The sequence below is a fragment of the Balaenoptera musculus genome, chromosome 8, assembly GCF_009873245.2.
Source record: "Balaenoptera musculus isolate JJ_BM4_2016_0621 chromosome 8, mBalMus1.pri.v3, whole genome shotgun sequence".
In the NCBI taxonomy this organism is placed as follows: domain Eukaryota; kingdom Metazoa; phylum Chordata; class Mammalia; order Artiodactyla; family Balaenopteridae; genus Balaenoptera; species Balaenoptera musculus.
This window is the reverse complement of record NC_045792.1, coordinates 83,905,376-83,918,565: the sequence shown is the minus strand read 5'-3', so window position 1 is coordinate 83,918,565 and position 13,190 is coordinate 83,905,376. Positions and strand designations below refer to the sequence as shown.

Sequence of the window (13,190 nt, the reverse complement as noted above, 5' to 3'; positions counted from 1 at the left end):
GCAGCTTCTCTGGCAACTTAAAAATCTGTTGTTTGATCTTAGAGTTCATTCCTCAATGTTTCCCAAATTTGTTAAATCTGCTTACATTTTGTAATTTTCTAAGACATAATTTCCAAGGCATAGCGGATTGAAAACAGAAAAGAGTAGTGAGAAAGAGTAAATTAATGGAAGATGGGGTTTGTATTTAGGATTCCATTTGCTTTCAGGTTTCAGGATTGGAGCTGAGCTTTTTGGATAATAAGAGAAGCAGAATCAGGCAGCTTCTGCAGCTCAAACTTAATTTAAATTGGTTGTCCTAAATTCCACAAAAGTGCATGTGCTGTGCTTTAGAGTAGAAAAGATGTAGGGGACAAATTAAGAATGTGGGTTTATGATTAATTCAGTTATTCATCACATTTGTCCTAAGCAACTACCATGTTAACTCGCTTGCGATGGGGCCTAGCTCTGCCTCTGCTGTGTGGACCAGTAGTGTCTTAAAACACAAGTATGGACTTGCCCCAAATGGTTATTATATGAAAACCTAAACAAAATGTATAGAGACTTACTTTTTCTTTAGATTGGTTTGCTAATTTACTTTCCTCTCTAGAGTCATCTTGCCAGTTGGGTTCACTTGTCAAATGTGTTTTTGAACCATTCAAAATAAATTATACAGTCGCTTATTAATTATTCTTATACTTGATAATTTAAAAAATAACATTAAAAAGTTCTGATGTTATGGGATTTGGTGGGGTTTTTTTCCCCAAGCTATATCATAAGAAAAAAAACAGTGAATTTGAGGAAATCAGCCAAAATGCTGTTGACATGTAGAGGTTTATTTCTCTGATAAGAAAAATGCTAGCTTTATAGACACTTATACTGACATTTTATAAATTGTTCAATGAAATATTAAAATATGTTCTTAACATCAGTTATGAAAAACTTATTTTTGAGCAGTGAAATATTGTGGCTTCTTTAGATCTTCATATAAAAATGTTCCAGGTAAAAGGCATAGCTAATCTAAACTATGTTATAAATGAACATTACCCCAGTTAAATGAAGGTTTTTTTAGATTTTTCTGACAATGTTTACTTTTAAAAATTAAATAATCTACTGTAAATGATCATTAGTTCCAATAACTGCCCAGAGGATAGTTCTAGTTTCAAAAGACAATGTTAGTTAATGCTTGGGAAGTAATTGTGGAAGTTAACAAACAACTCGAAATAGGAAGTGTTCAAAAGTTAGGAACAGATCTGTGTTTGTTCAGTGTTATACTTGTTTTCACTCTCCTCCAAATAACCACTCATTTGAATTTAATTAAATTTAAAGTTTAATTAATCTTGCTAGAATTCCAACTATCTTCCCCCTTTATAAAATGAAAATATTAGGAAGTTGACAATTTTATTTTTTATTTTTTATGTTTTCTTATTTTTTTGGCCTGGCCACGTGGCTGGTGGGACCCTAGTTCCCTGACCAAGGATCAAACCCAGTGAGAACGAGGGGTCCTAACCACTGGACTGCCAGGGAATTCCCAGCTGACAATTTTTAAAAATTTAGTACATTTTCTCCACCACAACTTTTCATATTTTGGTAAAATTCAAATGATTCATCAAAAAAGTAATATTGAAGTTGTATGACAAATTTTGATGATAAATAGATATATCGAAGGATAAATATTAAAATTATCCTAAATTTTTTCTTGGAATGATTTTTTAAATTACAAAAATAATATACCGTGTTATTAGAAGCTTTGGAAAAAACAATCATTCCATCACACTAACATATAAATTGTTCATTTTTTGGTATATTTCCAACCACTTAAAAACTTTTTCGCATTAAGATAACTTAGGATTCCTGTTAAAAAAAACAGAAATCTACATTTTTAACAGTCACCTGAGATGATTGTTTGCAAGTTAGAGAACCAAAGACTAAAGATAATTTTTTGTTTGTTTGTTTTTGGTCACGCCGTGCGGCCTGAGGGATCTTAGTTCCCTGACCAGGGATGGAACCCATGCCCCCTGCAGTGGAAGCAGAGTCCTAACGACTGGACCACCAGGGAATTCCCTAAAAATATTTTTTAAAGACCCCTGTTATTTAAACTGATATAACATTACTTTTAATATAATAAATAAGATGTGAGCAAGTTCTAGTAATCTTTGCAATCTAGTAATCTTTGTAAACTTGTGTGTGTGTGTATATATATATACATATATATATATAAAATGGGATTTAAATGGAGGCATTTATTTTTATTTTTATTGAAGTATAGTTGCTTACAATGTTATATAAGTTACAGGTCTACAATATAGTGATTCACAATTTTTAAGATTATACTCCATTTATAATTATTATAAAATATTGGCTATATTCCCCATGTTGTAACTATATCCTTGTAGCTTAGTTTGTACCTCTTAATCCCCTACCCCTATATTGCCCCTCCCCCTCTTCCCTCTCCTCACTGGTAACCACTAGTTTGTTCTCTATATCTATGAGTCTGCTTCTTTTTTGTTATATTCACTGGTTTGTTGTATTTTTTAGATTCCACATGTAAGTGATAACATACTGTATTTGTCTTTCTCTGTCTTATTTCACTTAGTATAATGCCCTTCAAGTCCATCCATGTTGCTGTAAATGGCAAAATTTTGTTCTTTTTCATGACTGAGTGGTATTCCATTGTATATATTTACCACATATTCTTTATCCATTCTGTTGATGGACACTTAGGTTGCATACATATCTTGGCAATTATAAATAATGCTGCTATGAACATTGAGGAGCATGTATCTTTTCAAATTTGTGTTTTTAGTTTTTTTGAATATATATACCCAGGAGTGGAGTTTCTGACTCATATGATGATTCTATTTTTAGTTTTCTGAGAAAACTCCATACTGTTTTCTACAGTGGTTGCACAAATTTACATTCCCACCAACAGTGTTATTTTTAACACTTATTATTTTTAACCATTTACATTTTCTCTTTGGGAATTGCCTATTCATATTCTTTGCCAATTTTCCCAAAGGATAGTTTCGGTTTTCCTGGCCAATTTTAAGAACTGTATATAATCTGTCATCTACACTTGGGAATCTGGTGACTTGAATTTGTCTTACTTCACTCCTACTCTCAACTCAACCTATTTACTGAGCCAAGCAGCTGGATGCAAGGAAACCTCAGATTCTATTGCAGTCTCGAAGAACAGGGCTGGTGGAGCGCCTAGGACAAGGAATAAGAAACTGACTCAGAAATACTTGGCACCCTTCCACTGTCTTTTTGCCCCAGAGGAATGCTGACATCAGCCTGGCCACCAGGAAACGAAAAAGGAGCTGAACTGGCAGGCTGAGTACTCCTTACTCTTGAGCAAAGATTTCTCTCTGTTTTTTTGTCAGAAGACTACCAACAGCCAACTTGCTGTTTACACCTGCTACACAGCTCTCGTGGTAGAGAAGGGTCAACTACAACACTGGGACTGCCAACTCTGAGATCAGGGAATAAACGGAAGAAATAACTGCATATCTAAGGATCCAGCAACAAGAAAGGAATATAAACAAACTGTTGGGACAGGCCCCCAACAAAATAGAGCTGCTGGAGGAGAGAGACAATAACTTGAACAAAATAATAGGAGCACAGTGAGATTGAAACTGCAGTATTTAAAAAAACAAAACAAAAAAACCTCTGGTGCCAAAAGCCATTATTTTTGAACCAACTACAGCAATAGGTCAACTGGAGGAAAATGATAACATGGAGACTTAAATTTGTGGCCTGGAGAATCTAGTGGAAGAAGTATTTTTAAACTTATAGCCAAAAGGCAAAGAAAGGGTAAAAATAACAGATTCTGAGGATAGAAGAAGTAGACCTAATGTGTATAATAGGAGTTCAATAAGGAAAAAAAGGAACAGATTGAAGAGAGGCAATAATTTAAAAAAGAGGAAAAGTCTTGAGCTGAAAGACATGACTCTAGCTTCAAAGGGCATGCTGAGTCCCTGGCAGAATTCATGGTAATAATAATAAATGTCAATTACTAAGTTCTCACTCTGCTAGGCAGTGTTCTAAGGGCTTTACATTTATTAACTCGTTGAGTCCTTAAAACAGCCCTACAAAATAGGTACTATTATCCCCCCTAATTCAGAAGAGGAAAAATGGTTAAGTGTATAGTCAAAAAGTGAACCCAAGAGATTTGACTCCAGAGCCTTGACTAAACTGCCTCAAAGAGCAAAGACCTATATTTAAGCAAATCCTGTTACAGTTTATGAACTCTGAAGATCAAGGGTGAAATCTTACAAGTTCCAGAGAGAAAGAGCAAGTAATCAGCAAAAGAAAAAGAGCCTGTCACCAGAGTTCTGATCTGCCTCACCTTAAGCCAGAAAGCAGTGGGAAAATTTATCTATACTACTGATTGAAAAGAACCACAAGCCAAGGTTTCTCTAACCAGTCAAATTATTCACCTGTCAGGCTAATACAAAGATTTGCTGATATATCACAATTGAATAACTAACCTCACCTACCATCTGACTCAAAGAAAGGGAAATCTAATAGTATTTATTTAACCTTTGTCTTCGCACATGCCACTCCTTCTGCCTGGAATAACTCCTCCCTTTCTTTACCAGTCTAACAACTCTTTTTTAAATTAAAATAGAATTGATTTACAATATTGTGTTAGTTTCAAGTGTACAGCAAAGTGTGTGTGTGTGTGTGGTGTGTGTGTATATATATATATATACACATATATATGTATATATATGTGTATATATATACACATTTCAGGTTATTTTCCATAATAGGTTATTACAAGATATTGAATATAGTTCCCTGTGCTATACAGTAAATCCTTATTGCTTATCTATTTTATGTATAGTAATTTGTATCTGTTAATCCCATACTCCTGATTTATCCCTCTCCCCTTCCCTTTCCCCTTTGGTAATCATAAGTCTGTTTTCTATGTCTCTGAGTCTGTTTCTGTTTTGTATATAGATTCATTTGTATTATTTTTTAGATCCACATATAAGTGATATATAATATTTGTATTTCTCTGACTTACTTCACTTAGTATATTCTCTAGGTTCATCCATGTTGCTGCAAATGGCAGTATTTCTTTCTTTTTTATGGCTGAGTAATATTCCATTGTATATATATACCACATCTTCTTAAGCCAATTGTTTCTTGATAGACACTTGCGTGGCTTCTATGTCTTGACTATTGTAAGTAGTGCCGCTGTGAACATTAGGATGCATGTATCTTTTCGAATTAGTTTTCGTCTTTTCCAGATACATGCTCAGGAGTGGGATTGCTGGATCATATGATAGCTCTATTTTTAATTTTTAAGGGAACCTCCATACTGTTCTCCATAGTGGCTGCACCAATTTACATTCCCACCAACAGTGTAGGAGGGTTCCCTTTTCTCCACATCGTCTCCAGCATTTATTGTTTGTAGACTTTTTGATGATAGCCATTCTGACCTCACACCTCATTCTTAACATCTTCACTTCTTCCAGGAAATCTTTTGCAACCCCATAAGTCTGAGTTTTATGCTCCTCCTAAATGCTCCCATAGCACCCTGTAGTTCCCCCATCTTGACACTTGTTTTCCCTGTAAAATTGTAAGCTCTATGAGGACATAGGCAGGCTATGCATGTTTTGTTCACTGTGGTAGCCCCAGTGCCTAGCACAGCGCCTGGAGTATAGTAGATTGACTGAGTGATTAAAATTTATGTGTAGTCAAAATTCACAAATCTTTTTTGCTACCCTACTCAGATTGTTCTAGTAGTAGCTATTCAGGGAAAATAAAGCTTTAAGTTTGTCTTCATTAGATACTTAAAGCCCTATTCAAGTATGCCTTGTTTATATTTCTTTATTCATCTTGTGACTGTTTTATAAAATTTTAAATTCACGAAAGTTCAACATAAATGAGCTTATAAAAATTTTTCCATATAGAATTAATTTATGTAAGGCATATTTACAATGCATATTATCCATATTGGGTTCAAACTTCTATTTGTTATTTTCAAAAGGCAGAATTAAATAGGAAAGTGTAGAAATGAATTTACAAGCTTAATCAAAACACTCAGAGATAGTGATAGTACTCTAAAAAGAATGGTGTTAATTCTATATTTTTCTCTGTTTCTCTGCAGATTAAAGCTAAAAATTATGACAAGGTCGAAAAGGTGAGTCCTCTTAAGTATACTTTGAATGTATGCTGAAGTTTAATTTAGGACTTAATGTATATAAGGCAAATACAGTAAAATGTTAACAATTGTTGAATCTAGCTAGTGATTATATAGGAATTCATTGTACTTATTCAGCCCTTTTGTATGTTTGAAAATGTTCATAATAAAATCTTGGGGGACTTCCCTGGTGGCGCAGTGGTTAAGAATCGGCCTGCCAATGCAGGGGACACGGGTTCGAGCTCTGGTCCGGGAAGATCCCACATGCCGCGGAGCACCTAAGCCTGTGTGCCACAACTACTGAGCCTGTGCTCTACAGCCTGTGAGCCACAACTACTGAAGCCCGTGCGCCTAGAGCCTGTGCTCTGCAACAAGAGAAGCCACCGCAATGAGAAGCCCGCGCACCGCAACAAAGAGTAGCCCTACTCACTGCAACTAGAGAAAGCCTGCACGCAGCAACGAAGACCCAAGACAAAAATAAATAAATAAAATAAATAAATTTTAAAAGATAAAATAAAATTTTGGAAAAGAAAATAATTATACTCTGCTGACCAAAATTATGAGAATGATTTTGATTATCTAAACAAAATAGTGGGAGTTGTTATTTGACATTTATTTGTAAGAAGATAAATTCATGAAAGGAGCTGAATTTGTTTCTTTAATGTTCCATTTCAACTATGTACATGTGAAATTTATTTAAGTGTGGATTCTGATAATATTTTATTGTATTTACAGCTATTTCAGAGATGCCTTATGAAGGTTTTGCACATTGATTTATGGAAGTGTTATCTTTCATATGTCCGAGAAACCAAGGGTAAACTACCAAGTTACAAGTAAGTTAAATCAGGAGCTTAAGAATGCAGGTCATCCCCAGGCACACAGTCAACCCCATAGAAACTCACACCTCTTAACTCCAGAGGGTGAAGAAACTTAAGGATTTGAAAAGTCAGGATTCTCTGAGAAGTCAGTAAACCATGGAAAAAAATGCTTCAAAGAAAGCCACTGGTATTAGATTTATTCTGGAGAATTGAATTATCCAAGCCCCTCTTCTATATTGAAACACTGTACATTTGCAACTCCAAAGCACTTTGTTGACAGGCTTGTTGACAAACTTAATAAAAAGCATCTTATTACTTGTCATGGCACCACTCTTGGCAGGTTACATTGTAATATGCTACTTAAGTATTCCAAGGCATCTTTGACAATGGTATTGTTGTATAGTTGACCTCCTCACTAGGACTTACCCTCACCTATCTATCTTTGTTGAATCTAAATAATGGACCTTCTCAAATGCTGTTTTTGTATATAACAAATAGGCAAATTATTTTTATAACCAGAATTCTATCTTTGTTTTCTTTTTCTTCATTATTGTTTATTGTCTTACACTGAAGAAGTTCTTTCTCCCTAAATTTTATGTCAGAGCTAATAGATCTTCAGACATAACTTACCTTCTTAATCAAAGAACCAGATATTTCCACATTTGAATCTTCTACATATAAGATTAGGCAATTTAAGGGCTTTAAAGAGGGGACTTCCCTGGCGGTCCAGTGGTTAAGACTTTGCCTTCCGATGCAGGGGGTGTGGGTTTGATCCCTGGTCGGGGAGCTAAGATCCCACATGCGTGGCCAAAAAACCAAAACATAAAACAGAAGCAATATTGTAACAAATTCAATAAGGACTTTAAAAATGGTCCACATCAAAAAAAAAAGTCTTAAAAAATTAATAAACGATATAAAGATAAATAAAACATGGCCTCTATCTTTGATAAGCTTACAAGTAGTAGGTAAAAGAAACAAAGTACATAAATTAATGACATTGACAAGCTAAACACAAAAGAGCTTAGCCTTTACATTTTGTTTATATACTTGCAAAGATGTCTTTACATTTTGTTTGTATAAACGGTTTAAATGCTGTTCTGATCATATGATCAGAAATCATGATTATGTTTTAGTTGTAGATACATTTTAATAACATGAAATTTTTCTAAAAAACATGCCTTTCATGTTTATTTCAGAGAAAAAATGGCTCAAGCATATGACTTTGCACTGGATAAAATTGGAATGGAAATTATGTCTTATCAGGTAGAGTTAAATTTTTTTAATACATACACTTAAAAAATTTGAAACTACTAAGAAAGATACTAACATTTTATTTTATTTCTTAGATTTGGGTGGATTACATCAATTTCTTAAAAGGCGTGTAAGTATTTTTATAGTTTTATTTTCTGTGTGAACAGTTGATTTAGCTATAATATAATTGATGGTATTTCTTATCCAATGCCAGGGAGGCTGTTGGATCTTATGCAGAAAATCAGAGAATAACAGCTGTTCGAAGAGTTTATCAACGAGGTTGTGTTAATCCCATGATCAACATTGAACAACTGTGGAGAGACTATAACAAGTATGAAGAGGTAAATTAGGCCACAGTAGTTTATTATTATGACCAAGCCATTTAAATTTTTATGCACTGTGGATTTGTGGAGGCTAGCCTTTCTAATATCAGGTACCTGGATATCAGTGCTGCATACGTTTGTTTTCATATTGATTGTAATGAAAGAACCATTCCTAATGTTTTGAGAGTCTCATTTTACTGTTGAGTTATTTTTAGAGAATACTCTGGGAGAATTATAATTCTTACCAAACCATTTTTAATCAGTGCTAAACCATATCCACACAGTCATACACACACACATTGCCACTGATCTCTTATGAAACAGTTCCTTTTTAGAACTGCTTTTCTAGTAGTAATGATGAGTTGCAATGCCCCTCTGTCACCTAGTTACAGTGATGTGATTATTGCCTTGTAATTGTGAGATGTAGGGCTGTGGTCCAAGATCTTTGTCTCATAAGCAAATGATTTAACAAACTGAACTAATAAGCCCATTATGTAAACATACATGCCAAGTAAGCTCTATCTTTAAAAGAAAGTTCCTCACATGTCCACTGTGATTTGGAAGAACTATGTAGGGTATTGAAACTGTTCCCTCATAGGCATGAGCAGTGGTTCTCAAACATTTTGGTCTTGGGATTTTAAAAAGTATTAAAGACTGCAAAGAACTTATAATTTTAATGTGGCTTTTACCTATGAATATTTAGCATATTGGAATTAAAACTGAGAAAGTTTCAAGATACTTATTTATTAATTCATTTAAAGCTTGCAGTAGTAGACTCCTTATATTTTAACATAAATAGTATTAAACTGTATTTTCCAAAAGAAAAAATTCAGTGAGAAGAGTGGCATTATTTCATATTTTTGCAAATCTCTTTGGTATTTAGCTTAATAGAAGACAGGTAGATTTTCATATCTGCTTCTAAATTCTATCTGCTATGCTGTTGAATGTCATGTAGCTTCTGAAAAACTCCACTGTATATTTGTGAGAGAGGCAAATCATGTCTTAGTATTGTTTGAAAATTGTTTTGATCTTATAGATCCTCTGGAAGGGTCTTGGGGAACAGGAATCTTTGGACTACTCTTGGAGAACTACTAGGCATGAATGATAATGTTTATGTCTCCTTGCTACCTCTGCATTTATTTTTTAAAATTTATTTTATTTATATATTTATTTTTGGCTGCATTGGGTCTCCATTGCTGCGCGTGGGCTTTCTCTAGTTGCAGCGAGCAGGGGCTACTCTTCGTTGCGGTGCGCAGGCTCCTCTTGTTGCATAGCACGGACGCCTGGCGCGCGGGCCTCAGTAGTTGTGGCGCACGGGCTTAGTTGCTCCACGGTGTGTGGGATCTTCCCTGGACCAGGGCTCGAACCTGTGTCCCCTGCATTGGCAGGAGGAATCCCAACCACTGCACCACCAGGGAAGCCCTGCATTTATTTTTAAAGTTATGCAGACCAAGTTAGAAAAAGGCTTTTATAACTAAGTCATGGCTATTCACCCAGATGAATCTTTACATCATTCTTTTTTTTTAAAAAATAAATTTATTTATTTATTTATTTATTTATTTATTTATTTATTTTTGGCTGTGTTGGGTCTTCATTGCTGCACGCAGGCTTTCTCTAGTTGCGGAGAGCAGGGGCTACTCTTCGTTGCAGTGTGTGGGCTTCTCATTGCGGTGGCTTCTCTTGTTGCGGAGCACAGGCTCTAGGCGTGCGGGCTTCAGTAGTTGTGGCACGTGGACTCAGTAGTTGTGGTGCACGGGCTTAGTTGCTCTGCGGCATGTGGGATCTTCCCAGACCAGGGCTCAAACCCATGTCCCCTGCATTGGCAGGCGGATGGATTCTTACCACTGCGCCACCAGGGAAGTCCTGTATATCATTCTTTATTACTAGAATTTTATGTGAAATAATTGGTCCTTTCCAAATCATTACCTATCTTTAGAAATTCCTGACATATGGAAACTTACTGCATCTCATAACACATAGGCAGATCCTCCTTCATTTCTTAAGCATATAATGTGATCAAACCTTTATTTTACTAACCAAAAAACCTCTTAAACACTTTAAAGTAATTTAGCAAATGAATATACTATATTATGCTAACATTAAAATATACTTAATTTTCAAATAATATGCATTTTTCTTTTTTTTTCCTTAGGGTATCAATATTCATTTAGCTAAAAAAATGATTGAAGATCGGAGTAGGGATTACATGAATGCTAGGCGGGTAGCAAAGGTATGGAATTCTATCAGGCCACTTACTATAATGTTTGTTGTGAGTATGTTATTTACACAGGAGCTTTCCCTATCTGGTATTACTCTTAATATTTTCAATCATTAGCAGTCTTAACTAATGACAATTAATTACGTTGTCTGAGCAGATGATTATTTGAAGCAAATTACCTCTTTACAGACATGTTAAAGGACAAAATAGAATAAATCAAGTTTGGAAGAAATTATTTTTTAAAATATAGAAACAGAGGTCATAGAGACAAAGTTCTACCTAGAATTGATCAAGTAGTTGTTATCCATCCCTCCTGTCAGCTCATACATATCCGAAAACTGTAATAATCTGTGGTCTAATGACATAGCTCTCGGGGACCGAGTTTTGTCTTGTGTACGTAACTTTCCATTTGTTGACACTGTTAGAAGTTAGGGAAAATAGCCTAGACTATGAACTATTGAAATTTTAAAAGACAGATCATTTCTCCAAAGGTGGCAGTAACAGTGCCACCAGATCATCAGTCATGTTGATCTGTCAACTCCTCTGTCCTGAAGAGTGACTTCCTAGATCACCTGCAGAGAGGGCCCAGGGCTGTTCTGTTCACCCAGTCCTGGGAACCTCTTCTTGGGTAGATAATCTTCTGTTATCTTTATTCCTGCTCTTAAATAGTTTTTAGGTTATATTAACAAAGTAGTATTGGAAAAAGTAGGCATTTTGAACAAAGTATTCCAAACAGATCAACTGCATTTCATACATCTGAGTTGTTCCTCAGCTTACCACAGAATTCTAAATACTTGTTGTCTAGGAATATGAGACAGTAATGAAAGGTTTGGACCGCAATGCTCCCTCAGTGCCTCCTCAGAATACTCCTCAAGAAGCTCAGCAGGTAGATATGTGGAAGAAGTACATACAGTGGGAAAAGAGCAACCCTCTTCGTACAGAAGATCAGACCCTTATAACTAAAAGAGGTAACAAGACTAACCCTTGTGGGACTCCAATTATGTGTATGTTAGGCCACTTGATATTATTGCATAGGTTACCGAGGATGTTTTTTACTCCCAGTCTTTTTTTCTCTTATGTTCTTCAGATTCAGTAATTTCTATAGATCTGTCTCCATGTTCACTGACCTTTGCTTTATCATATCCAATATGCTGGTGAGCCCATCTACTGAATTCTTCATTTCAAATATTCTACTTTTCAGTTGTATAAATTTCCATTCTAGAAATTTTTATGTTTTTTATAGTTTTCCTTTTTCTGTTAAGATTCCATGGCTGTTACCATCTTTTTCTTTATGTCCTTGAACATTTTTATAACAATAGTTATAAAATCCTCATCTGCTAATTCCAATATCTGAGCCATTGTGGTGTTGATTTCTTTTCCTCTTGACTATGGGTCACATTTTTTGTTTTGTCACAAGTCTAGACATTTAAAAAATTTTTTTGGACATTGTACAGATGTGTAAATGGTACATAGTAAAGACTAGATTCTGTTATCTTCCTCTGAAGAATGTTGAGTTTTCTTTTAGCAGGGAGTTAAATTACTGGCAGATCTCCTGGACCTTGTGGAGGCTTGGTTTTACACTGTTAGGATGAGTCTCTGTTAGTGGCCTTTATCTCACAGTAAATCTCTTAGTCCTGGGATATAGTCTTTACTCCCAAGATATAATGGAAAGTTCAAGGTGTTTACTCAGACTTTCTTAACTTGATGGGACTCAGATTCCAGACTTGGTCTCCATTACAGTGGGCAGCTGATGAGATGTCTATCCAGCTCTTTCAGCTTTGCTTTCTGCTCAGGCTGTTTGTATTCTTTCCTGTGTATGTCTATTTTAGAGTCAGTTGAAGATCTGAGGGCATTAGGCCCAGATTTTCAGCCTCCACCTTCTGTGGCTCTCTTTTGGGGGATCTTCCCCCTTAATTTCCAGCTGTTCTTGTAACCCAAAACTCCATGTTACTTACCTCAAGCCAGTAAGACTTCAGCATTTGGCTTGAGTTCTAGCTATCCCAGAACTATACACACAGGGGTGTGCACTTGAGGGGAAAAGCCATATTAAATATATGTCTCACCTAGTGTGATTCCAATTTTTTAAGGGCTCAGTCCTCTCCAGTTTCTTTTTCTTTTGGTCATTCTCTAGTGCCTTTAAACAGTTGCTTTTTGTATTTTTCAGTGTATGATTTTTTTTTTTTCAGGAGAGTTAGTCTGATACAGACTACTCTGGCACTGTCAGAACTAGAATTTGGAACTTAAAAAAAAAAAATTCCTCAATCTTGCCTTGCTCTCTCAGCTGGAGGCCTTTGCAAGTAGTTTCCTTTGTTTACACCATTTTTGTATCTACTCCTGTCCTTCCCGCCTCTACTTACTCTCTCATCTGACCAGATTCTATCCCTTCTTCAGGTTTCGCTTAGATGTCAGTTCCTTAGTGAAGCCTTTCTTGAGTCTCTAAACTATGTTAA

General features: G+C 35.5%; 1 protein-coding gene across 1 annotated transcript in view; it reads left to right on the top strand.

The window, feature by feature from the left end:
• The window catches only part of CSTF3 (cleavage stimulation factor subunit 3), a 68,801-nt gene that overhangs the window by 41,666 nt on the left and 13,945 nt on the right, over positions 1-13,190 (top strand). The window contains exons 4-10 of the mRNA XM_036862260.1: positions 6,098-6,130; positions 6,866-6,963; positions 8,145-8,211; positions 8,295-8,329; positions 8,414-8,540; positions 10,675-10,752; positions 11,546-11,708. Of these exons, the coding sequence (XP_036718155.1) occupies positions 6,098-6,130; positions 6,866-6,963; positions 8,145-8,211; positions 8,295-8,329; positions 8,414-8,540; positions 10,675-10,752; positions 11,546-11,708 (601 nt within the window). The remainder of the gene's footprint in view (positions 1-6,097; positions 6,131-6,865; positions 6,964-8,144; positions 8,212-8,294; positions 8,330-8,413; positions 8,541-10,674; positions 10,753-11,545; positions 11,709-13,190) is intronic.